Raw genomic sequence first — 23,454 nt, 5'->3', positions numbered from 1 at the left:
ACGGCGGACCACATCTCCCGCCATGCAGCGGGGCCGCGGGAGCACGGCACGGCCCAGCATGGCGGCGGTGCTCGGCGGACTGCGCGGTAAGGGCGGGCAGGGGGAGGGCAGCGGGACGGGTGTGCCACGCCACGACTTTCCGCGGCCTACACAGCCCAGGGCAGACCCCGGCGCCCCGGTGACACGCGAGTGGCACCAGAAGCCACGCCCCTTCTCGGCTAAGCCACGCCCCCTTCTGGATGATCACGCCCCCGGGGCTCCCTGGGTTGGGGCTGGGTTAGGGATGGGGTGGGGTGGGGGCAGCAGGGCCACCCCCGTGTCCCCCCACCATGCCACCTCCCTGAGCCCTGTCTCCCTGCAGGGCTCCTGGCAGTGGCCGGGCGGGGGCCTCGGGGGCGACGGAGCTGCCACCGGCCTGCGCGGCCACCCGTGTCACCAAGGCCGCCAGAGCCAGCGGGGCAGCTCCCCGAGGGGGTGGAGTACATTCCCACGCGGAAGAAAGGCAAGAACCCCATGAAGCCGGTGGGGGTGGCCTGGTGAGTGGGGAGACTCACTCCTGGGGGCGGGAGGCTGAGCACCAGGGGACACACAGTGACACAACCCTGTCTCCTGCCTGTCCCCAGGGCCATCGGGCTGCCCTGCGGCATCATCCTCTTCCTCCTGGTGAAGAGAGAGGTGGACAAGAACCGCCTGGAGCAGCTCCACATCCGCCGGAAGATGTTGGAAGCCAATGTGGGTGACTACGAGACGGAGCGGTACCGCCGGGGCACATAGCTGGGACCCAGCAGCCCTGCAGGGACTGACTAGGGCACACCCCCCAGCCCAGGGCCCTGCCTGAATCACATTGGGGCCATCTGGAAAATTAAAGTGTTTTATTGAGCAAGTGTAACAACTGAGCGTAGCCCAAGGCCAGGCCTGCAGCGAGGCCAATAGGGCCTGAGGCCTACCAGGCCCAGCTATCCCCAGGGCAAAGCTGGGCTGCGTTTAAGGCACTGAATAGAGGCCAGGCCCCAGGCAGAGCCCAGCACCGTCCCATTGGCTGCCTGCAAACCCCCTGGGCCAGAGAGCCCCTAGGGTCCAAGTGTGGGACACAGGGAACCCTTCCCCTCCAGCAGGCCACAATCAGGCGCCTGGGAGACCAGACAGAACTGTAAGTACTACACACAGGCACTGGCTTCAAGGCTTATTTACAAGTGAGCAGAGCACCCCCATACTGGGATCACCTTTGCCCATCCCACCCATGGAGAAAGCACCAGCGTCACTCCTGGTCCCGGCCCCTTGGAGCCCTGGGGCAGTGGGCGGCCTCATGGGGACAGCAACAGGCAGGGGGGCTGCAGACCCCAGCAGCCAGCAGTACACCAACTGGGAACACTAGGAGCCTGGCTGGGGGGCTGGGAGAGGAGCAGCTGGGCCGATGGGAGGGGACAGCAAGAAGCGTTTTGGGGAGGGGGTAAGGGGTCCCAAGGCAGAGGCTCAGTCTCGGCCCACGATCTGCAGGAGGAAAGTGAAGATGTAGACTATGTCAGTGTAGATGGTGAGGGCTCCATAGATGTACTCTTCGGGGCTCAGCGTGTTCTTCCTGTTGCCCAGCACCAGCTGTGTGTCGTAGGCCAGGAACTGGGGGCAGAGACATTGGGGGGGTCAGATGGGGAGGCCCTGCAGCCCCCCAGGGCCCCCCTAGCATGGGGCAAGGAGGGGGAGCACCAACTCACCAGGGTGAAGGCGATGGCCCCTATAGCTGCATACAGCATGTGGAGCCAGGGGACCTGCATGGGGAGGGAACAAAGGGACATGAGCCATTCCACCCACTGCCTCCAGGGAAGAGCAGCCCCCTGCAGCCCCCTACTCACATATTTGAAGGAGAGGACAATGACCGTGACAAGCCCTGTCACCATGACCACGATACCCAGCACACAGAAGAGCCCCGGACATGATGTAAAGTCAACCTAGAGCAAGGTGGAAAAGTGTCACAGGAAGGCACCCCCATGTTCCCATCCTCACTCCAGAGCACACCCCCTCCTCACCTTGGTCTGGAAACAGAAGATGGTGACAATGATGGCCACAATGGCAGTGATGAGCATGGCGATGAGGACGGCATTAGTCCGGTATATGCTGAGGGCACAGTAAACAGCAGTGTCACCACAAGCATGGCCAGGGATGGGGACCCCAGCCCTCCCAGAGCCCCACTGGGTACCTGGCAATCGTCCCCATCATGAAGCCCATGGCCAAGGTCTGCAGGACAGAAGGGCTGAGTCAGTGAGGCAAAGCAGGGGCAGACTGATTGCCAGCCCCACAAGCCTCCTCAGCAGGGACAGGTCCCTTCTGTGGGACACGTCCCTGCTGTCACCCCTGAGCCCGTGGCCCCCTACTCACAAAGATGCTCAGCAGGATGATGTTCCAGGGGAAGCGTCTCCTGGGGATGAGAGAGGGGAGGAGCAATGAGATGATATTAGTGCCCTTGTCCCTGTGTCCCCAAGCCCCCATCTCACATTCCACAGGGTCTACCCCAGGTGCGGACCCTGGGTTTGGGTGGCACCGTACCGGTGCAGACTGTCCCCATCTCTCACAGCCCAGGGGACCCCCAAACAACCATGTCCCCACACTCACCGGGGGCCCTGGCAGCAGGCCAGCACCAGGTAGGTCACCAAGAAGACAGCGCTGCAGAGAAACAGATTGCTCAGCCCAAGGCACCCAGTGGCAGTGGGGGGATTGACACTCACCCAGAAGGTGACAGGGACCCCATACTCACTATGAGGAGTAGTAGATGGCAGTGTTCCTCTGGACAAAGGAGCGGACAGGTGAGCTGTGGGGCGGGAGGGATAGGCATGAGGGTGGCATGCACTCCCCCAGTGTCCCCCCACCCCCAGCACCAACATGCTCCCCCAGACCACTGGGTGAGACACTCCCCATCACCGCCTCACTCACACGAAGGTGAACACCGCGATGATCCCCACGGTCACCAGCAGCTGCACCGAGATGATGGCATAGACCTATGGGAGGTGGTGGCAGGCGGTCAGCCCTCACCCTGCTGCCACGAACCCGTGCCCCCTACTCCCTCCCTCTACAAAGGATACCTCAGACTCACCTTGCGAATGAAGGTGTGCCGTACTTTCTTGTCATCCCAATCAGCCAGCTGGATGGGGGAGCTGTCCCCCACCCCCTCACCTCCATAGGTGTCACCTGCCAGGGAAGGTCAGCACAGCTCACCCCATATCACAGCACACCAGGACACCCTCCCCAGAACAGAGTGGCTGGGAGACCCCCAGCACCAGTACGATCCCCCATTTACCCATGCCCCCACCCCAAAATAGAGCTCCCCAGCTTACCAAAACGCATGGGCATGGTGGGCATGGCCATTCCTGGCTGCGGGTACCCCCCTGGTGCCCCATATCCCCCTGGTGCCCGATATCCTCCTGGTGCCCCATATCCTCCTGGTGCCCCATATCCCCCTGGCGCCGGGTACCCCCCTGGCTGTGGGTACCCTCCAGCATAGTGGGAGGGCTGAGGGTAGGCACTGGGGGGGTACAGGGGGTTCTTGTCATCATATGGAGGGGGTGCGCTGGGCTGCGACATGCCGGCTGCGAGCTGTCCTTCTGGGCACCTGGAGGGGAGAACAGAGGATGTCACCCTGCCCATATCCCCTGGTGACAGGGAACACATGGAACACGGGGGACAGTCATCATGATGTGCCCCACATTGAGTGCGGGACAGGCACCGCCATTTAATAGTGACCTCTGCTTAATGAGGGCTGGGAAGCGTGGTGACCAGGTCACTTAGAGCCCAGGGCCACCAGCATTCCCGCGCTCTGAGTCCCTGGTGTGACGTCAGGTGGTGGTTGTGGGCAGGGCACAGCCACGCGGTGACTCAAGGCACTCTGGGGACATGACCTCTGCAGCTGCCCCTGTCGTCAACTGGGTCAGCAATCCCAGTGTCCCCCCAGCCACCATCCCATGGCCAGACATTCTATTTTGCTCCCCACAAACGCTGCAGAGCTGGGCACGGGGCTGAGGATCAGCAAGGACACAAGCCACCACAGTGCTGGGACCAGGGACAGTGCTGACCCCCATGGGGAACAACTGCCGGGGTGGGGGCACTGGGATCCCCACACTGAGCTCCCTCGCAGATCCTCCAGCAGCTGCACTGGGAGCAGGGCCAGTGCTGGGCTGACTCTCCCGGAGCAGAAGGAGGAGGAGGAGAAAAGCAGGAGCTCCAAGGCCAGGAAAACAATGGTGCTGCCAGGTGCTGTTGCCAGGCCCCTGCCCCACACCCTCGGCGCTGGCAGGGGACCCCCTGCCCTCACCCCTTTCCCCCTCCCTCCCGGCACCATCAATGACGTGAGCAGGACTTGGCTCCAAGGGCAACTGGGTGGGACCGGGCACTTCCTGCAGCACTGTGCCAGTGCTATGCTGGGTGGGATGGGACTGGGGGGGTGCACAGGGGGAGCGCTCAATGTCTGTCTGTCCATCCATCCATCCCCGCGGGGGTGGCTGCCCGCCCCACAGCCGCACTGTCATGTTTCCCATCCTGGTGACGGTGGTGACAAAAATAACCCGTCCACATGGTGTTCTCCAAAGTTTCGCTTTCAACACTCCACAGTTTCTCCCACAGCACTCAGTGACCACTGGCGCACCCCGCTCGCCCACCCCACACCCTGGAGCCCCCACTCAGGCTTCAGCAGGGCCGTGAGACCGAGCCCATGTGAATGCTTCCAACCAGAGCCGTGCCCAGGCACAGCCTCAGTGGAGACAAGGAACCAGCCCGACGGGTCCCAGCCGCACCCAGCAGCACTCAACCCCACCAGCCCCCCCCCTCCCCCCCCCCCCCCCCCCCCCCGCTAAAGCCCTACACCATGGGATGTATGTGCCTCGAGGGTCACCTCCATGGGGTCACCTCCCTGTGGCACTTGTGGCAGAACCCATCTCTGGGCACATAACCCCAGCACATGACCCATTTCCTCTTTCAGAGCAGGGCACCAAAACCTGTGGTCACCAGCCAGGCCATGGGGCCACCCCAGCCAGCTCAGTGACCCTGTGGCCACAAGCCGGTCCCCACAGCTCTGCTTGGTACCGTGACTCAGACTGATAAGCAGCATGCAGCAGTGGGGAGGTGACCTCAACACAATGGGGACATGGGTTGCTCCACACAGCACCCAGCAGGGCAGGGTACCAGCACTCCCCACTTTCCCTGGGGGTTCCCCCGGGTGGAGCTGCTCTGGAAGGGCTCTGTGTTCCTAGAAGAGCTTGGAAAATCACACCAGCTTGGCACAGCCTGGCACAGCTCGGTACAGATTGGTACAGCACAGCACAGCTCTGCGCAACACAGCACGGATGCCCCTATGCCCCCAGGCCCAGATTGACTCACCTGTGACACAAATCTGCAGGGACTCAACCCTGCAGCTGTCCCTGCCCCATCCCAGGGATGTCAAGTATGTGTGCCAGCTGTCACCACCTGTCCCCAGTCCGGAATGACCCAGGTGTCCCTAAGCAGAGAACCAGTCCCATGCCCCACAGTGCCCACCCTATATCATGCAGACACATCCTTGTTCAGCACCAGGCTCCCTCAGGGACACCTCTCCCAGTATCAGGGTGTCACAGCACAGTTCCCTCTGGGAACCCCATCCCACTGCTGTCCCTGCGCCAAGCAGGGTGGGACTTTGCCCCCATTCAGCCGAAGCTACAGGTTGCCTCGCAACACGCTGGCAGCCCCTTCCCACACAGCAGTGCGGACACCATGGCTGGGGTGGGACATGGGCATGGAGCCCCTGAACAGAGCAATGGGGATAAGCATGGGGGAACACACGGATGCTCCCACCCAGCCCAACTTCCCCGCCCCCACAATCCAAACAGACTCCCATCTGCTCCGGGAAGCTCAGAGGAAGACGACGGGTGGGGGCCACGCGTAGCAGGAACCAATCCCATGGGACCACAGCGTGTCCCTGCGGCTCGGGGACAGCACCTCCAGCCCCGAGACGAGTCTCCCGCAGTCCCTGGGACACCCACGCCCCCTCCCTAGAGGGTTGTGTCATCCCAAATAGCATCGGAGAAGGCAAGAGTGGGTATAGAGAGAGTCCTGGGGGGTTCCAAGGGCGGGGGGGGGAGCAGGCTGGGCGACGCCGGGGGACTTGGAAGGGAAAGAGGGAGGGCGGGGAAACGGGCAGCGAAAGGGGGGGTGAGGGGGGGGGATCTGGGAAGGATCCGGGGGGAATAAGGTGGGTTAACAGAGTGCGGTTGGGCTGCGGGAGCATTGGCGGAGCGGGCGGACACACAGAAGGCCCGAAGTGGTTTGGGAGAGCTGGGAAACCCCGCTCAAGCTGGGAGACACCCGAGGGGACCCGAGGGACTCCTTCTCTGCCCCCCCCGCTCCCCACGGCCCCATCGTCGCCACAGCCTCGCACGAAGACAGGGCTGAGGGGGGGTCGGGCCTCCCCTACCTGCTGCGCGCGGCTCCGCGGGGCTGGAGATCGGCCGGGACGGGACGGACGGGGCGGGACGAGACGGGACGGGGAGGGACGGGACGGGGCGGATCCGGAGGGACGGACAGCAGCCGCCCCCAGCCCGGGCCGCCCTCCCGCACCGCGCCCTCGTGCGGCGGCTCCGCCACTCAGCACCCGGTGCGGGTACGGTGCGGTAGCGGTGCCGGTGGGGTGGCTCCGCGGGGCCGCACGAGGAGCGATGTGCCCTCCCGCCCCCGAGGGAGGACCCCTAACCCAGCGCCGACGTCATTCGCGGGGGTCCTCCTTCCCCGCGACTGACGTCACACAGGGGATACCCACCAACAGGGGGCGCGCAGGGCGAGGGGCGGGAACCGTGAGGGGGGGGCGGGAACCGCGAGGGGGGGCGGGAACCGTTAGGGGTGGGGCCCGTCGTCACGCTGCTCTCCTATTGGCTGCCGAGGTGGGGGGCGGGGCCCTGCGGTGGCGGGCGCGGGGCATGGCGGGGCCGCGCTGGGGGGCGGTGGTGGCGGTTGGGGCCGGTGCCTGCGGGCTGGGGGCCGCCGCCTGGCTCAGCCGCTGCCCGGCCCTCCGCCGCCTCGCCGCCGCTCTCATGGCCCTCGCCGGGCCGCTGCTCTTCCGCTTGGGGTGAGTGCCAGGGATGGTGGGAGTGTCCCCGGGGTGTCCCCGAGCTCAGAGGTCTGCTCGCCCAGCCGTGCGCGTGGGGATCCGCGGGGCTCCCCGCAGCGGGAGGGGAGCGTCGGAGCCGCAGCCATCGGGATATGGGGGAGGCTGAAGGCGTGGGGCCACCCCCCGCTGCTCTCCTTTGTTCCATCCCCGCTCTGCGGAGCAGTGCCGGCTCGCGGGTGTCGGTCTCCACCCGACACCTCCGTTCTTCCGGGCGCGTCCCCCCGCCGTGCCTCTACGAGGATAAGCAGGTGCGGGGTATAGTGCTCCAAGAGCTCTGCGGATGGGGAAAGATGGAACCTGGAGCATGTCACGTCCTTTGGGACATGTCCTCAGCCCTGAAATCCTCCTGTATAAATAGGAGGGTATCAGGCCACCCCGGGGCCCAGCGCCTGTTGGTCTTACGTGGCATGTGAATGGAAGTGCTCCTCGCTTCCCTTTTCTGCAGCCCCTTCTGTTGCCCAACAGCGCTGTGTGTTCCCCCTGGTGCCAGAACACAGCGCCCATCGCAGCCCTCAGCTGTGGGATCGGCCTCAGAATGGGGCTATGCCCTGCGCTCACATCTGGGAATAGATGGTGGGACTGGGACTTTTCCAGATGAATATGTGGGGCTGTGAGGGAGGGATGTGTGTTTAATCCCCCCATGGCGGCGCGCTGTGCCCCCCCACAGGTACAGCCTGTATGCCCGCACACGCCTGGGCTTCCTCTTCTACAAGCGGCAGGTGAAGAAGGCCCGCGAGCGCTTCCCCCATGGCCACTCCGTGTCCCAGCCCCTGGGCTTCTGTGGTGAGTTTTGATCTCCACTCCCATTTTGGGCAGGGGGCTTCAGCCTTGCACCCTGATGTCTGTCTGGCTGTTCGTCTGTCCCTTTCAGGGGTTAAAATCGTGCCCATCCCTGTGCTCTCCAATAACTACAGCTACCTGGTCATTGACACAGATTCTGGCCGTGCAGCAGTGGTCGACCCCTCTGACCCACTGGCCGTGCAGGTGGGATTCCCCCACACCCCTTCCCCCGGTGCTGTGCTATGGTGTCCTGGGAGGGAGGAGCTTTTGGAGTTAGATGTGGAGCAAATCTGCCCCTCATCTGTAACCCGTGGTATGTGGGGCAGGGTGACAGGGCGCTGGAGGTGAGCTGGCACTGTAGTGTTTCCCCCCCTATACATATGCACCCAAATCTCTGTTCTGCCAGGCTGCCATCGAAGCAGAGGGGGTGATGCTGGAGGCTATACTCTGTACACACAAACACTGGTAAGGGGACAGTAGGGTGGGAGAGTGATTGGGGGGCACTGGTGGGGATACCCGTTGTGGTGGGATGGGGGTCCCAGGGCAGAGCCTGCTTCTGTGGGAGCAAGGCAGCTGGGGGCTGGCAGGCTGTGAGCCCTCTCATCTCCACTTGTTGCTGAGATGAGGTGGTCCCATGCCTAACCTGTCCTGGGGATGCACTGACCTGCTCACCTTCAGGGACCACAGTGGAGGGAACGCGGCGCTGCTGCAGCAGCACAGCTCCTGCAAGGTGTATGGCAGTGCCATCGATGCCATTCCTGAGCTCACCCAGTAAGTGCCACACCCATGTGTGATCCTCCCATCTATCTGGGTCACCCTTTCCCTGTGCCAGCACCCTGTGAACCCTGTGGGGGCTGTTTTGGAAGCGCTGGGCATTTTGGATGTGACTGTGCCGTCCCTCCCCCCCCACTGTCACAGCCCCATTGGGGACAAGGAGAAGTTGAGCGTGGGCTGCCTGACATTCGAGGCTCTGGCCACACCAGGCCACACCGTGGGGCACATGGCCTTTGTTCTGGATGCAGGGCCTTTTGGGGGCCCCCCCTGCCTGTTCTCTGGGGACCTGCTCTTCCTGGCAGGCTGCGGTGAGTGCAGCAGTCCCATACTGCCTGAGTTTTGGGCATTGGAGTGGTGAAAGGCTGCAGGAGGGGACGCCCCGAATGAACATCCCTCCTCTGGTGATGGTGGCTGTGTGCTTGGCTGCAGGAAGGCTGTTTGAGGGTTCCCCTGAGACCATGCTGGCCTCCCTGGATGCAGCTGTGGGCTTGGGAGAGGACACGCTGCTGTGGCCGGGTGAGCATCCCCTACCCCAAAAGCCCCCAAATCACCCCCTTTCGTGGCAATGGGGTGATGCTGAGGTGCTGCCCCCAGGCCACGAGTACGCACTGGAGTGCCTGAGCTTTGCCCGCCTGCTGGAGCTGGACAACCCCGCGCTGGAGCAGAAGCTGCTGTGGGCCACGCAACAGCGGCAGGAGAAGAGGAGCACAGTGGGTACCCCCCCCCCCCCCCCTCCACAGCCATATTTGTGACTTCGGGGGGGGGAAGCGTGGCTGAGCGCTGCTTTCCATCCCGCAGTGCCCCTCAACGTTGGGTGAGGAGCGGACCTACAACCCCTTCCTGCGCACGCACCGCCGGGAGCTGCATGAGGTGCTGGGGCTGCAGCGGGGCAGCGGGGAGCACCACGACGCCTTCCGGGCCCGCGTCCTGCGGGAGGTGCGCAGGAGGAAGGACCTCTACAAGGCCACCTAGTGACAACCCCCCCAGCTCGTGACCCCCACCCTCTCGATGCGGGGGGCCTCCCAGACTGTGATTTTCTGCTGTGAATTTCCCTCCTCCTTGGTCCTGCTGGGAGATATGGGGGAAGGATGGACCCCACCCCTAAACACATACCCCATGTGTGCACCTCATGGGTGGTCTCTCCCCCTGTTCCCACGCGATCCCTTCTCTGGGGGTCTGCAGCCCACCCCTGGCCCACTTCTGGGGCTGTAGGGACAGCACTAAGGGCTCTCCCTATTTCCATCCCCCTATTTTATGGGAGACCCCAATTCACCCCCCAACACCCCACCAGCGCTCAGGGAATCCCCCATTCCCCTCATTACTGTGTCTCCCTTTGGGGATGGAGGGGTGTGGAGGGAGCCTGGGAGCCCAGTACTGCCCTGGGGCTCCCCCCATGTCTTATCCACCCCCCATACACTGGGACCGGGGGCACAGTGCTGGGGGTGTGCAGGGAGTAGTGCTGTACTGAGGACTGGATGCCCCTCTACGTCCCCCCCCTCCAAATAAAAGTCTGGATCGGATTTGTGACCACTCAACCATTTTTTCTGTGTCTGGGGGAGTACCCCCTTTGCCTCCCCCTCCCCAAAAAGTTGATCGTTGCTGTGAGGCTGTGGCCCCTTTAAGAGGTAGGGATGGGCCGTTGCTATCCCAACGGCTGCAAGCGTTGTAAGGGGGGGGCACCGCACGTCCGACGGGTACAGGTCTGAGGCTGGGGGGAGGATATTGAGGGCAGCCCGACGGTTCTGGGGGAAAAGACCCCAGACTTGTATGGGGCAGGGGGAGAATAAGGGTTTGGGGAGGGGGCCGCTGCACTTTGAATGGGGTTGGGGGGATTGCAGCGCTTTGGTGGGGGGGAAGGGGTGAAGGCTGTGCTTCTCATAGGGTTCTGTGGGGGATGCCTGGGGGGCACTAGGGGTGCTGCTCCCCAACCCCTCACTGGAGTGGATGTTGCGGGGGGAGGGCTCTCAGGAGGACCCTCCCCCCCCTGCTGTCTCCCATCTGAGGACCCCATCCCCATGGAGGCGGCTGCTAAGTTCCTGAACAGCATCGGTGGGTGCCATCTCCCAACCCCACCCTCTCTGGGACATGGTGACCTCATTGGGACCAGCACCCAGAGTGGCCGCTTGGTGACCATCCCTGTGTAGGGCGGGAGGAGCTGGAGCGCTGCCTGTTTGCTGACACACTGGCACTGGTGGGAGAGGTGGGACAGCCACAGGGACATCTCTGGGTGACTGCCCGACATGCACCCTATGAGCAGGAGGGCCAGCGGGTGCAGAGCTGCATCCTGCTTCAGGCTGGTTCCCAGGGGCTCCTGGATGGCGTGCCATATTCCTACAGGCTCACAGGTGAGCTGGGGGCACTGGAGTGGGCTGTCACCACCCCACAGGCTGAGCTGGCGTCTTGGGGACAGTGGTGTCCCTATCCCAGGGTGCACAGGGTTCTGCTCCCACAGGGTATGTGTCTATGCAGCTGGAGACGCTGGAGCAGGAGCAGCATGAGCGCTTGGAGGTGAGCAGGCAGCCGTGGTGGTGGCACGTCCCTTTGTCCCTCTGACCTGGAGCAGTGTCCCCACCTGTGTACCTGAGCCACCCCTCCAGGCTGATCTCCTGCCCTGGGTAGCAGTGGGGATGGGGAGTTTCCTACAGTGCACCTGGTTATGGCACCCTGGGGTCCCTCTCCCCCTTCACCAACCGAGAGGGCTCTTGGGGTGGCTCTGCTCCCCTCACAGTTTGGAACACACCCCATGGAGAGGAAGATCCGCGTGGTGCAGCACCCACATGGAATGACTGCCACCGTCACCACCCAGGAGGGAGAGGTGATGCCCCCCCTCCTCCCACCCTTCCCTCCATACCAGGAGAGCAACTGGGATGCATCCTGAAGGGTGTCCCATGGGGTGTCCCTACAGGCAGAGCCAAAGCAACGGGTGTTCTCCTATGGCCACGCCTCACTGGGAGGGCTGCTGGGGGAAGCTGCCAGCCTGCTGCTGCTGCGGGTGCTGGCATGCCGCCACGCCATGCCCCCCAGCATCACCTTCCCTGCCATCGACAAGGAGGGCCACCTCTGCACCACCACCTACGTGAGACCCCGGGAGGGGGGCATGGGTGGGGGACACAGGGATGGCAGGTGGGTGCAGAGTGATTTTGTGTCCCTGCAGCGCTCCCTGGGTGTGCAGCAGCAGCTGGTGGGCTCAGCAAAGGTGGAAGTGTTGGTGGTGGAGAGAGCCCTGCATGCTGCCCAGGGCATTCCGATGGTGTGGCACTACAGCCTTCTTCCAAGTGGGTATGGTGCCAGGCTGGGGTGTGGGTGGATGGTTTGGGGTGTTGGCACCAAGATGGAGAAGGTCAGTGTTGGTGCCCCCCTGCAGGCACTTGGCTCGGCGGGTGCAGGTGGGGTGCCCAGTGGTGGCAGTGCTGCAGGATGCACCAGCTCTCAGTGGGATGGGTGCAGAGCCCCTGCCCCTCTTCCCAAAGCAGCTGCTGGACTGGGAGGAGGATGCTCAGCTGCGTTCCTGGTTCCTGGACAGGAAGGTGAGGGGGAGGACTTAGGGATGGGAGACATGAGATTATGCTGCTCCCTGCAGGGTCCTTCCCAGGGAGAGGTGAAGCACCTCCAAACCCTCTACAAAGTTGGGGAAGGACTAAGGATCTCCTCCAGCCTGGCAGGGGTAAAACTCTGTCCCCAACCCCACAGGAAGAGCTGCGAGCATCCCACAGCACCTACATTCAGCAGCATCCTGAGCTCTTTGCACTGCTGGCTGACTTCTTGCAGGCCCTGCTGCTCCGCCAGCCCCCTGACCCCATCCTCTTTGCTGCTGAATTCTTCGCCCCCTTTGCCTACCATCAGCCCCCTGGGTCCAGCTTTGCCTCCTCTGTATCCCCCAGCCCCTTCTGCAGCATCTCCTGTCCCAGCCCTCCAGCTCAGGAGGATTAAACTTGTTAGCATTCCTCCTGAAGTTCTCTTGTGTGATTTGGGGAAACTGAGGCATGGGAAGGGCTGGGAGGGGGTGACCCGCCTATGAGTCCCTGATAGCTGTTTAGGGCATGTTGTCCCCACAAAAGCCTTCCCTTGGGATATATGGGATGCCTAGGGCTAACCACGTGGCAGAACCTGTACCCTGCCACCACCCTATGTGTCCCCTAGAAGAGTTGCCCCAGGTCTCTCCACAGCCATGGGGACTTTGTGAGGTGCAGCCTGATTCATACCAACACTAAATACTCCCAACTTCCCAACTCAGCACTCCCCAGACCCCCCCTCACAGCCTGGGGTGCATTTTGCCCTGCTTGTGCAATGCACGCTGCTTCCTCCTTGCCTCCCACCACTTTGGCCTTTCCCCTACTCCAGCAGCACCAGCAACTCCTCCATGGTGAGAAACTGTCCGTGTTCCCTGCTCCAAGCAGCACGACCCTGGCACGTGCTTCTGGGGAAACACATGGCCACAATGCCCACCCTTGAATATGCGTTTGCAGATGAAAGTGAGGTTGCTGCACCCCATGCACAGGGTGGGGAACTGAGACCCAGCCCCCCTTGGGAGGCCCTTTCCCAGCCTCGGTCTGTGGCAAGCGGGGAAGGAGCACTTCCTCCTCCTCTTTTCGTGGAGGGGGGGCTAGGGGCTATAAGAGCTGTGCACTGAGTGCAGCTCCCAGAGGTAGGTCTGGATCCAGCCCTGCTATGACTTCACTGGAGCCAGGTGAGTCCCATCTTGGCTGGGTACACCATACCCCCCACATTCACTCCCTGTAGCACAGGGGCTGGGGACAGGGCTGTGAGGGACACCTGTGCTGGAGGTGGCATCTAGATGCTTTGGGCCACCACTGCTGGCCCCAGTGGCTGCCAGCCCCCTGGAGCTGTGGGCCTTTTCCCTGGGAAGGTGTCTCTGGGACAAAGATGGAATTTGGCAGCGTCCTTATACCCAGCGAGCTGCTACAACCCCTCTAGCTCTTCCTTCCCTTCTTTTCCTTCCCTCCCAGGCCTCACTGGGTCCCTGAACCGAGTCCAAACTGACCCCAGCAACATCCCTGTCCCCCCGCATCACCCCACCCCTCATGCTCAGACCTATCTAGATGAGCTCATCAGCATCCCAAAAGGCAGCACGGTAGGTGTGGCTGGGGACACTGGGTCAGGTACCACAGGGGACACATCTGGGATATGCCCTGGGAACCTTGGTGTCCCCAGCCCCAACTCCAACAGGGTAATTGCAGTCCCATTCCCACACTTGACGCTTTTCCAATGGGAAAACCAAGGCACAGGGCAGTGATGCCCCACTCCAAGGAACACTCCATCTCCCAGGGTTCCTATCCTCAGGAGCAGTGAGTCCCATGGGGCCCCCCCAGCAGCCTGGGGCCCCTCCAGCCCTGGCTGCTGCCCAAGAGCGGAAGGGAGAAGGGGAAGGGATGGAGTTGTGAAAGCAGCTCATGGAAGTGCAATTACACAAGGTGCCGTTAACGGCTCAAGAATGATGGCACCTCCATCTGTGCCACAACAGATTTCAATCCAACCCTATCCCCAAACTGCACTGAGGTTTTGCTGTGCACCCCAGTGATGAGGAAGGACGTGGGAGGGGGAGGGGTTGAGAAATGCCTTCCATACACAAAATGTGCCCATGTGGCGGTGCAGAAAGAGGCGAGAATCAGAGAAGAGAAACAGTAGCCCAACTGGGAGCCACCAGTTGTGAATGGGAGCAAGCAGAGCCTCACAGAGCTTGCCTCATCCCACTCTGACCCACCACTCCATTGCAGCATGGCTTCAGCTTCAGGAAGCTGTGGGCTTTCACCGGCCCTGGCTTCCTGATGAGCATTGCCTACCTGGACCCAGGCAACGTGGAGTCAGACCTGCAGTGCGGGGCCGTGGCCGGCTTCAAGGTGAGACACGGGCTGCTGGGCGACTCCACTGTGTGCAGGATGCTGCCCACCACCAGCCCCCGCTGCCTTTCTCCTTCCTCCCAGCTGCTGTGGGTGCTGCTGTGGGCCACAGTGCTGGGACTGCTGTGCCAGAGGTTGGCCATCCGCCTGGGCGTGGTGACAGGGAAGGACCTGGCAGAGATCTGCTACCTCTATTACCCCAGGGTGAGCACATGGAGGGGTCCCAGCGTGGGTGAGGAGCCCCTTCTCTCACACCATCCCCTAGCCCCAGTGCCCCTGTCTGGCTCCACACACCCCACTGCCTGGCACAGGGACAGCTACATCCATCCCAGTCCCACGTGAGGACGCCTGAGTCCCAGCGTCAGAAGCGGCTGCAGGTTGGGTCCTGCCTGTCCGCTCTGCACCCTCCCTCTCCTTACACCCTGAGTACCCCATACGCACTCTCTGCCCATGACCCCCATCCCAAGCATCCCAGGGCCAGATCCCCTCAAGGCATGTCACTGTGCATTCCCATCCCCTCCAGGTGCCCCGTGTGCTGCTGTGGCTCATGATGGAAATCGCCATCATTGGCTCAGACATGCAGGAGGTGATCGGGACGGCCATTGCCTTCAGCCTGCTCTCAGCTGGACGGTAACCACCTCTGTGGGGTGCTGCCAGGTCCCATCCCAATGAGGGATGCAGCTCACCCCAATGCTCTGCCAACCTGGCTGACATCCCTGCTCTCTCATCCCATAGCATCCCGCTCTGGGGTGGGGTTCTCATCACCATCACGGACACCCTCTTCTTCCTCTTCCTTGACAAATATGGTTAGTGCAGGCACCCTGGGATGTGGGGCCACTCACCCAGGCACCAATGTGTCACTCCTCATCTCTTCCTCTGCAGGGCTCCGCAAGCTGGAGGCTTTCTTTGGCCTCCTCATCACTATCATGGCTCTGACCTTTGGCTATGAGGTAAAGACTCCCCCAGCCTGTTATGGTCCCACGGAGCTGATGGGCCAGGGGCAGCTCACAGTGCCCCTTCCCAGTACGTGGTGGTGCAGCCAGCACAGACGGAGGTGCTGAAGGGCATTTTCCTGCCCTACTGCTCGGGCTGCGGGCGGGAGGAGTTGCTCCAGGCTGTGGGCATCGTTGGTGCCATCATCATGCCCCATAACATCTTCCTGCACTCCTCCTTGGTGAAGGTGAGAAGGGACCAGGGGACAAGTCCTCCATTGTGAGGACGTGATAGGGGTGACTGGCTTCCCCACAGGGGGGGGATGTAACGGATCTCCATGATGCACAATTCCTGCTACGCCCAGACCAGGGCGATTGACCGCTCTAAGAAGGAAGAGGTGCAGGAGGCCAACATGTATTTCCTGACTGAGTCCTGCCTGGCTCTCTTCATCTCCTTCCTCATCAACCTTTTTGTCATGGCCGTCTTCGGTGAGGCTTTCTACCACCAGCGCAATGAGGATGTGGTGAGTCCCCCCCAGGGAGGTGGCAGCTGCACCAGGGGTGGAAAAGGGCAGGGTGAGTGCTCCTTAGTGATGGGTGGTTGGATAGGGTGGATTGTTGGATAGGGGGAGGTTGGGTGAGTGGACTTGTGACCAAGGGTGATGGGGGAACCATTGCCATGCCACACTTGTGCTCACCATTGTCTTGCAGCATAACAAGTGTGTCAACAGCAGTGTCAGTCGCTATGCCAGTATCTTCCCCACCAACAATGAGACAGTCTCTGTGGATATCTACCAAGGGGTGAGTAGCACTGAGCTGCATCCTACAGCCCTGTTGTGGGGGCACTGTGCTGCTCCTGGTCTCCCAAACCCTCCCTATGCCAAAGGGGAGATACTTTGGAATCCCCATCAGAGCATTGCCATGCAGGGCGTCATCCTGGGCTGCTATTTTGGGGCTGCAGCACTTTACATCTGGGCCGTGGGGATCCTAGCAGCAGGGCAGAGCTCCACCATGACAGGCACCTACGCAGGACAGTTCGTCATGGAGGTGAGCAGGGTTAACATTTGAGAGAGGCCGGGAAAGAGGTAACTCACGGGTGGGATCTGATCAGGAGTCCTCTGGACAGACAGACCCCAATAGGGGTATTTGGTGGGGAGATTTCTTCTGGGCAAGGGGGTGCATTTGGGGTCCCTGAGAGCCGGGGTGGGGTCAGAGCCCACCCATTGCCACCCTTGGGCAGTCACCTCCCTGTGAGGCCCCCATGTGAGGCCGTGCTTCCCGAACAAGTTGCTCGCTTAACGAGCAGGGCCTGACATCTAGCGGGGCCCTGCAATCCTGCAGGAGCCCTCTCAGCACCCCAGCCGCTGAGCACTGCAGGAAAGGGGACACGGCCCTGCAGGATTTTGGGAGCACTCCTAGGGCTGATGGCGCATCTCCCTCTGCACCCCCAGGGCTTCCTGCAGCTGCGCTGGTCCCGCTTCACCCGTGTGCTGTTCACACGCTCCCTGGCCATCCTACCCACCCTCTTCGTGGCCACCTTCAGGGACGTGAGCCAGCTGACGGGCATGAACGACCTGCTCAACGTGCTGCAGAGCATCCTGGTGAGGGGTGGGCACAGCCGGGCCCCCATGCCCACTGTGCCCCCCTCACCCTGACCACCCATTCCAGCTGCCCTTCGCCGTGCTGCCTGTCCTCACCTTCACCAGCCTGCGCCCGCTCATGCGTGACTTCGCCAATGGTCTGTGAGTGCTGGGGTGCAGGGGGGGGACACATCTCTATGTCTTCAGCATCCTGGTGGACCCAGGGTGGGGAGAAGCGTGGCCATGGGCTGCTCAACCCCTCTATTTGAGGTCTTGCTGAGCTGCTTACTGGGGCGGGTGGCACAGAGTGCTGGCACTGATACCGGCGTTCTGCTTGCAGCCTGGGGCAGGTGCTGATGTCCCTCATCACGGGGTTAGTCTGTGCCATCAATGTGTATTTCGTGGTGGATTTCCTGCCCACGCTTCGGGGCCTGGGCTACCTCATCCCCTTGGGGCTGCTGCTGGTGGTCTACGTGGCCTTCGTCACCTACCTGGTAAGGGCAGAGGGCAGGTGGGGGAGAGGGAAGGGTGACACTCCTATGGCCGGGGAGCCTCCAATGAGTGTCCTCTTCGCCTTCAGCTGTGGACGTGCAGCATTGCGCATGGAGCACGGTTCCTGGCCAAGGGACACTACAACCGGTTCAGCTTCGATGTCACCGTTGATGGGTCGGGGGGGGCAGGGCCACAGTGACGGGCTCTGTCCCCTACACCGTCCCCTACTGCCAAACCGAGCCCTTTGGGGTGATGCTTTCCGAGGAGGCTCCCCCGGCACGGAAGGGGTTAACAGCCCCCCGAGGGCTTTGCAAAAGCCTCTCCTTGGGCGGTGCCGGGGCGCGTCCCCACCCCGGGTGCAGCAGTGGAACGGGGTGGGGGGTGGGGCCCTCCTCCCCTCCCCATCAGTGCCGGGAAGCGGAGGCTCCGCTAATTGCCGCCGGGACCGCTAATTACCTCCGGGCACCACTGGGACAGCCCGCGGGGATCCCGCTCTGCCCGTTTCGCTGAGTTCCAGCCCCGCTCCCCCCCTCCCTCGGTCCCAAAAGCGGCGTCTCCCGCTGGCTGTCCCCGCTATAGGCCCGGGGGGGGGAGGAGGGGGGTGGGATTCTCCAAAGGGGCTGCTGGGCCGAGCGCGGAGGGCGATGGGTGGGGGGGGGCGGTGATAAATGTGACATTTGTAACCCACCCTTCGCCTCTCCGTCGTGGGGCGGGGGGGGGTCCCGCCGCGCCGTTCCCCCGCCGCGGCCCGCACTTGCGAGACGCTCCCTGGCTGTTTCAAGGCCCCCCCCACCCCAGCGGCCCCCACCCCGAAGACCCCCTTTCCCAAATGACACGAACCGAAGTGCGGGGGTTATTTAGGGGGTCCAGCCCTGTGCCCGCCCCTCCACCCCCCACCCCAGCTCCCCTCGGGTAAGGGTCCCCCCCCCGCCCCGGGCACCGCGCTTGTTTATGTGAAGAATTTCCCCTTCCTTAAAAGGGCGATGGCAGAGCGGGTGGGGCGGTGCCTCCCCCCCCGCCTCCGCGTTGGCCCGGCTGCGGACTGCTTGAAGGAGGAGCCGGGTCGGTGGGGCCCACCGCCGTGCGAGGGTGTCCCCGGGTGTGTCTCCCCCCACCCTACCCCGGGGCTGCGCGAGGCGCATCCCTTGCAAGAGGTGGCGAGCAGAGAGACCCTGGGGGACAGAAGGGCTCTGAGAGCACGGGGACAGCGGGGGACGGGTGTGACCCGAGGGCGGCTGAGCTCGCGGCGGGGTTAGGATTAGAGTAGGGGGCGTCTGTTGCAGATGGTGCCCTAACAGTGGGTTATGGTCGGTCAGGTCCTTAAGGGGTCAGAGCGGTCTCAGCGGTGACGCTGTGGAAGCAAGAGCAGCATCCTGGCCCGCAGCCTCCGCCCCGTACCCAAGCTCGCAGCCGGGCTGGAGGGACGCTCTGAGTGCTTGACGGCTAGCCTGGCTTCGGAGCCTCGCTAATTGCATTAATTAATTAGGAGCTGAGCCTCGCCGGGCTGGGGCCGGCGTCGGGGCCGTCAGTCACCGCACCGTGGGGCCTTCTTCCCCACGCGGGATCACAGAGGGGACAGCGCGTGTGGCCTCTGCGCGTGTCCCTGAGGGCAGCAGTGCTTCAGCGTCCCCAAACGGGGACGGGCAGCAGTGGGATCCGGCCTGGAGGAAGAACGGCCGCTTCCTTCCTCGTCCTCCTCGGGGACAGGGGACGTGGCATCCTCAGGGCACGAAGACAGTGTGGCACGGGGGTGGCACTGCCTGGTGTCACTACTGCCAGCCCGCAGCCCCCAACAGTCGCTCAGAGCCAGGGGGCAGCTGGGACCCGCGGGCATCACTGCCGGTCCGGGTCAGGAAGGGGACGAATGGGGACCCCACAGCGCGTCCTCACGGGTTGACCCCGATTTCCCTGCGGAGTGTCGGGAAAAGAAGGAAAACCGCAATGGTGCACCCTCGGCAGCTGCTGCGCGGTGGGGACGCGGGAACAGAAGAAGCGCGGCTCTGCTGGGGGAGGGGATCGGGGGGGTGGGGATTCCTTCCTTCGCCAGCACCTCGAGACCCCCGAAGCGTGCGCAGTGAAGACCATCCCATTCCTCCTACGCGGGGCGGGGGCCAGATGGGGATGGCAGTATGTGTCTGGAGGGGGGTGGGGGGGGGAGATGTGGGTTTGGGCTACGGGGTTGGCATTGCCCTTTTAAGGGGTTCCTTGAAACCGCGTCCGGGTTCCATGTTTGTAGCAAAAAACCGTGCGGAGGAAACTCCATGTTGTAACAAAGTTTCCTCCGCCGCTCCCCGCGCCCGAGCCCGCCGCCCCGCGCCCGCCGCCCGCCCCCCCCTCCCCGCCCCGCGTCCCTCCCGCCCCCCGCCCCCCCCTCCCCTTTCCCCGAGGGGCCGCGCCGGGGGGGGCAGCTCCGTGCTCCTGCCCCCCCCCACCCCACCCCCCCTCTTTCCCCAACCTCCCCCCACCCCCTCATGGACCACCAGTCCATCATCACCCAGGTTAGCAAGGAGGAGGTGACCGCCCCGCTGCAGGAGAAAGGTAATGCCCCCCCCCCCCCCAAAATAATCCGGCATCGGGACCCCCCACCCCTCCCTTCCTTCCTTCCTTCCTCCGTGGGCTTTGCTTTAGGGGAGGGTTGGGGGGCTGAATCGGGAAAATCACTTCTCTGCCCCCACTGTCGCTTGTGCGTCCACCCCCCTCCCCCCCCTTTTTACCCGCTGCATGGCACTACAGGGCACACGGTGACAGCCCCCGCCCCGCCCCCCCCATGTTTGTCGTTGCGCCCCCCCCCCCCCCTTCGCCATGTCTGCTATAGGGCTATAGGTCAGACCCCTCGCCCCGCGTCGCGCAGGGCCCCCCACGCGCACCCCCATGCACGTCGACGGGCGCGGAGCGTGTGATGAGTTGCGATTGGCCTCAGCTGGATTGCGGCTCCGTGGGGCTGCGGGCACGGGGAGCTGGGGGGGGGAAAGGAGGGGGTCGGTCGCCTGCACTGCTCCACGCATCGTTCCCTGTCTGGTTCCCTCCTGGAGTGATCCGAGGAGAGGAGGGCGGGGAAAGAGCCGCGGGGAGTCTGAGGCATGGAGGGACGAAGCTCTGTGGGGTCACGGTGTGGGAACTGGGGGGCAGCCCCCGCCGCCATGTCGGGGTTCCCAGGGCTCTTCAAGTCCCTGGGAAACAGAACCACGGGGGTCGGCAGCTGTCCCAACCCCTGGCAGCATCCCTGCCCTGCTCCAGGGCTCCGGGCTTAGGCTGGGGCACGATCCGGGCGCGCTGGATGTGTCCCTGCCTCAGTTTCCCCGCGATCTACCAATGGGGGCACAGGGAACGGTGCCCAGCGGGCTGTGCTTCACCCCGATTGGCTCCTCGCCTCCGGGACGTTTGCACCAGCCAATGAGGAGGCCAAACAGTTGGCGGGGAGGCGGGAAAAAGGATGACTAAGCCACTCCCCTTCCTCAAGGCCCCGCCTGTGGCACAGCCCATGCGTGTCCGTGGGGTCACAGCACCCCTGAGTGTGTGGGGGGGGTGCCTACCCCGAGGGGGTCCCTCCTAGCTTCAGGAGAGGGCTGTCACGGTTGGGTCCTGCTGGTGCTCCGACTCTCATCGTGCTCCCCAAACCCACAGGTGCCCAGAGTCCCCCAGCCGCTGCCAAGAAGCCGCGGGGCCGCAGCATCCTCCAGTCCCTCTTCTGCTGCCTGTGCCACGATGACACCGAGCCCTTCTCTGTCAACAACAATGCCCCACTGCTGGTGGAGGAGAATGGCACTGTGCCCAAGGTACCCCCCTTCCTGAACACCCACCCCGAAATGGGGACAGCACCAGGGGCACTCGGCCACTGTGCCCCAGCCCCCTTATAACTAAAGAAGGGGACGCTGCTGCCTGACCTGGGCACAGGGCAGAAAGGAAGGGGGTGCCCCTTGTCCCCCACCGACCCCCTGTCTGTGCCCCCCTGCTGCAGGCTGCAGTCAAGCACCTCCTGCCTGAGATCAAGCCACAGGATGCCAGCAAGCTGTGCGTGGTCATCGACCTGGACGAGACGCTGGTGCACAGCTCCTTCAAGGTGGGAGCAGCCCCGCTGGGGTGGGAGGGAGGTTGATGGGCCTTGGGAGCCCCCCGCCTCACGCTGACCCCACTGTGCCCTCCGCAGCCGGTGAACAACGCCGACTTCATCATTCCGGTGGAAATCGATGGTGTCATGCACCAGGTATGGGGCTGTGCAGTGAGGGGTTGGGAGGAGAGGGGGGTCTGGTGGGGTGCCTCCCCCCCCTCAAGAGGCTGGCGCCGGGTTCAAGTAATCCAGGATAGGCTGTGGTCTGGCAGTCAGCCTGTTCTAGGTTACTTGGCTCCGGAGCCCGACCGATGCTTCGCCCTGGAGATGCCAGGGACACTGGGCACCCCACTGGCTGTCCCCAAGCGGTATCCCCTCATCCCCACATGGGGCACGTCTCCTCCCTGCTGCCAGCTGGGCTAAGGGCACGGTGCTCCTTGAGGTGCGGGGATCTGCCAGGGTGGGTGCAGGGGGGTGGTGCAGGCTCCCCCTTGGAGTCACGTGCCACCAGGCCCCTCAGTGCCTGTGCCCGCAGGTGTATGTGTTGAAGCGGCCGCACGTGGATGAGTTCCTGCAGCGCATGGGAGAGCTCTTTGAGTGCGTGCTCTTCACCGCCAGCCTGGCCAAGGTGAGTGGCAGCTCCAGGGACACTGTTGTCCCCTTCCTCGGGCACCACACATCCCCTACAGTCACAGACCCGCGGGCATCGCTGGACCACCATCCACCTCTGGCCCCTCTTGGTGACCAACCCACGGGCGCCTTTGGACTTCGGATATCAGGGATCCCTCTCAGAGACCACCCGTGGGCATCACTGGTCCCTCCTTGGCCACCCTCCACAGGCACCACTGGACCTTGGCCACCACTGAGTCCCCATTGGCCACCCACCCGTCGACCTCGGGACCACCAGCCCTTGGCCTCCATTTGTCCCCTTTGCCCAACCACCCATGGGAACCACCAAACCTCAGCCACCACTTTGGCCTCCCCGATGCCCTTTGGCCACCCTCTGACCTCCCCTCTCCCCGCAGTACGCGGACCCCGTGGCCGACCTGCTGGATAAATGGGGAGCGTTCCGTGCCCGGCTCTTCCGCGAGTCCTGCGTCTTCCACCGGGGCAACTACGTGAAGGATCTGAGCCGCCTGGGCCGCGACCTGCGCCGCATCATCATCGTGGACAACTCGCCTGCCTCCTACATCTTCCACCCCGACAACGCTGTACGTACCCCGTGGGGCTGGGTGGAGGTGGGCTGGCTGCTGGCACAATGGGGGCAAGGGACCCGAGTTCCTGAACCTGTGGCTGTGCCCACAGGTGCCGGTGGCCTCGTGGTTTGACAACATGGCAGACACAGAGCTGCTGGACCTGCTGCCCTTCTTCGAGAGGCTCAGCAAAGTGGACGACGTTTACACAGTGCTCAAGAAACAGCGGACTAACAGCTAGTGGTGCCCCAGCGGGGCCAGCGGCGGTGGCCCGGTGGCAGCCTCACTGGGGGGCTGTGGGGGTCCCGGTGTCCCCCCAGTACCACCCCATTCCCTGCTGCAATGGTCACGGGTGGGTGCTCCACGCAGAAGGGGTGCCCGGGGGTGACCCGCTGGGGACGTGCTCAGAGGGGTCCCATCCTCTCGCTGCCCATCCCTCCCCAAAACGGTTCTCAGGTCCTTTTCCCCTCTGCATCCCCCAGAGTGGGGAGGGGAGTTAAGCAGCTGCTGCTTTCCACTGCCTTTTGGGGGAACTTGCCCACTCCAGCCTTTGCCCAATGGGGAGACTGGTAGCCCTTGCAGCCCTCCCCTACCCCTCCCTCCCCCCGAGTCTGTGGGGGGCCACCCCCAGGCATCGGTCCCATTGGTCTTGGGGTCACCACCATGCCCCCAGCTCT

At 63.5% G+C, this 23,454-nt stretch overlaps 5 protein-coding genes across 8 annotated transcripts; 4 read left to right on the top strand and 1 right to left on the bottom strand.

Annotated features, from left to right (window-relative positions):
• Positions 1-32: 32 nt before the first annotated feature.
• PNKD (PNKD metallo-beta-lactamase domain containing) lies at positions 33-9,686 on the top strand. Of its 2 annotated transcripts, XM_065751252.1 has the most exons (10): positions 33-86; positions 362-536; positions 7,788-7,903; positions 7,992-8,104; positions 8,307-8,365; positions 8,579-8,671; positions 8,819-8,982; positions 9,104-9,190; positions 9,269-9,384; positions 9,473-9,686. In XM_065751252.1, exons 1-10 carry the CDS (start codon positions 59-61, stop codon positions 9,644-9,646), a joined length of 1,125 nt encoding a protein of 374 aa, XP_065607324.1. In that variant the 5' UTR covers positions 33-58; the 3' UTR covers positions 9,647-9,686. The 2 variants fall into 2 exon arrangements, with proteins under 2 accessions (XP_065607324.1, XP_065607323.1); XM_065751251.1 differs by lacking the exons at positions 33-86; positions 362-536 and adding an exon at positions 6,922-7,078.
• Positions 856-6,501, bottom strand: TMBIM1 (transmembrane BAX inhibitor motif containing 1). 2 transcript variants are annotated; one of them, XM_065751254.1, is made up of 12 exons: positions 6,431-6,501; positions 3,327-3,601; positions 3,086-3,180; positions 2,926-2,990; positions 2,750-2,803; positions 2,608-2,658; positions 2,374-2,413; positions 2,195-2,232; positions 2,025-2,112; positions 1,851-1,946; positions 1,713-1,766; positions 856-1,617 (listed from the first exon to the last, which is right to left on the bottom strand). In XM_065751254.1, exons 2-12 carry the CDS (start codon positions 3,571-3,573, stop codon positions 1,474-1,476), a joined length of 972 nt encoding a protein of 323 aa, XP_065607326.1. In that variant the 5' UTR covers positions 3,574-3,601; positions 6,431-6,501; the 3' UTR covers positions 856-1,473. The 2 variants fall into 2 exon arrangements, with proteins under 2 accessions (XP_065607326.1, XP_065607325.1); XM_065751253.1 differs by lacking the exon at positions 6,431-6,501 and having other exon boundaries at positions 3,327-3,769.
• An 883-nt stretch (positions 9,687-10,569) lies between the features above and the next one.
• Positions 10,570-11,592, top strand: CATIP (ciliogenesis associated TTC17 interacting protein). Its single transcript, XM_065751259.1, has 4 exons — positions 10,570-10,723; positions 10,819-11,019; positions 11,127-11,182; positions 11,403-11,592. Exons 1-4 carry the CDS (start codon positions 10,690-10,692, stop codon positions 11,550-11,552), a joined length of 441 nt encoding a protein of 146 aa, XP_065607331.1. The 5' UTR covers positions 10,570-10,689; the 3' UTR covers positions 11,553-11,592.
• A 19-nt stretch (positions 11,593-11,611) lies between these two features.
• On the top strand, positions 11,612-17,869 carry SLC11A1 (solute carrier family 11 member 1). 2 transcript variants are annotated; one of them, XM_065751233.1, is made up of 17 exons: positions 11,612-11,750; positions 11,829-11,953; positions 12,039-12,201; positions 13,642-13,766; positions 14,410-14,532; positions 14,617-14,736; positions 15,056-15,162; positions 15,268-15,338; positions 15,415-15,482; positions 15,557-15,712; positions 15,830-15,988; positions 16,176-16,265; positions 16,392-16,511; positions 16,916-17,065; positions 17,133-17,206; positions 17,385-17,538; positions 17,625-17,869. In XM_065751233.1, exons 1-17 carry the CDS (start codon positions 11,675-11,677, stop codon positions 17,733-17,735), a joined length of 1,992 nt encoding a protein of 663 aa, XP_065607305.1. In that variant the 5' UTR covers positions 11,612-11,674; the 3' UTR covers positions 17,736-17,869. The 2 variants fall into 2 exon arrangements, with proteins under 2 accessions (XP_065607305.1, XP_065607306.1); XM_065751234.1 differs by lacking the exons at positions 11,612-11,750; positions 11,829-11,953; positions 12,039-12,201 and adding an exon at positions 13,304-13,361.
• A 2,095-nt stretch (positions 17,870-19,964) lies between these two features.
• CTDSP1 (CTD small phosphatase 1) lies at positions 19,965-23,361 on the top strand. The gene is made up of 7 exons (XM_065751257.1): positions 19,965-20,074; positions 21,161-21,312; positions 21,495-21,596; positions 21,684-21,740; positions 22,120-22,212; positions 22,610-22,795; positions 22,890-23,361. The coding sequence occupies exons 1-7, from the start codon at positions 20,008-20,010 to the stop codon at positions 23,016-23,018; spliced, it is 786 nt and encodes a 261-aa protein (XP_065607329.1). The 5' UTR covers positions 19,965-20,007; the 3' UTR covers positions 23,019-23,361.
• The last annotated feature ends 93 nt before the right edge of the window (positions 23,362-23,454 follow it).

Source organism: Cyrtonyx montezumae, unplaced genomic scaffold (genome assembly GCF_038088225.1).
Source record: "Cyrtonyx montezumae isolate F1298 unplaced genomic scaffold, pur_monq_1.0 scaffold_7, whole genome shotgun sequence".
NCBI lineage: Eukaryota > Metazoa > Chordata > Aves > Galliformes > Odontophoridae > Cyrtonyx > Cyrtonyx montezumae.
Note: the sequence above shows the minus strand (reverse complement) of the source record. Positions and strands in the feature narration are given on the sequence as shown.

Excerpts from the sequence above, each read along its gene's own strand:
- PNKD (XM_065751252.1), top strand. The coding sequence starts at position 59 with ATGGCGGCGGTGCTCGGCGGACTGCGCG. Across the intron at positions 7,904-7,991 it reads CCAGCCCCTGGGCTTCTGTG|GGGTTAAAATCGTGCCCATC; the intron begins GTGAGTTTTGAT and ends TGTCCCTTTCAG. Across the intron at positions 8,366-8,578 it reads CTCTGTACACACAAACACTG|GGACCACAGTGGAGGGAACG; the intron begins GTAAGGGGACAG and ends GCTCACCTTCAG.
- CTDSP1 (XM_065751257.1), top strand. The coding sequence starts at position 20,008 with ATGGACCACCAGTCCATCATCACCCAGGTTAGCAAGGAGGAGGTGACC. Across the intron at positions 21,597-21,683 it reads TGGTGCACAGCTCCTTCAAG|CCGGTGAACAACGCCGACTT; the intron begins GTGGGAGCAGCC and ends TGCCCTCCGCAG. Across the intron at positions 21,741-22,119 it reads TCGATGGTGTCATGCACCAG|GTGTATGTGTTGAAGCGGCC; the intron begins GTATGGGGCTGT and ends CTGTGCCCGCAG.
- TMBIM1 (XM_065751253.1), bottom strand. The coding sequence starts at position 3,660 with ATGTGTTCCCTGTCACCAGGGGATATGGGCAGGGTGACATCCTCTGTT. Across the intron at positions 2,991-3,085 it reads GGCACACCTTCATTCGCAAG|GTCTATGCCATCATCTCGGT; the intron begins GTGAGTCTGAGG and ends CACCTCCCATAG. Across the intron at positions 2,659-2,749 it reads GCCATCTACTACTCCTCATA|CGCTGTCTTCTTGGTGACCT; the intron begins GTGAGTATGGGG and ends GTTTCTCTGCAG.
- SLC11A1 (XM_065751233.1), top strand. The coding sequence starts at position 11,675 with ATGCCGCCACGCCATGCCCCCCAGCATCACCTTCCCTGCCATCGACAA. Across the intron at positions 12,202-13,641 it reads CCTGGTTCCTGGACAGGAAG|GCCTCACTGGGTCCCTGAAC; the intron begins GTGAGGGGGAGG and ends CTTCCCTCCCAG. Across the intron at positions 13,767-14,409 it reads GCATCCCAAAAGGCAGCACG|CATGGCTTCAGCTTCAGGAA; the intron begins GTAGGTGTGGCT and ends ACTCCATTGCAG.
- CATIP (XM_065751259.1), top strand. The coding sequence starts at position 10,690 with ATGGAGGCGGCTGCTAAGTTCCTGAACAGCATCG. Across the intron at positions 10,724-10,818 it reads TAAGTTCCTGAACAGCATCG|GGCGGGAGGAGCTGGAGCGC; the intron begins GTGGGTGCCATC and ends ATCCCTGTGTAG. Across the intron at positions 11,020-11,126 it reads ATATTCCTACAGGCTCACAG|GGTATGTGTCTATGCAGCTG; the intron begins GTGAGCTGGGGG and ends CTGCTCCCACAG.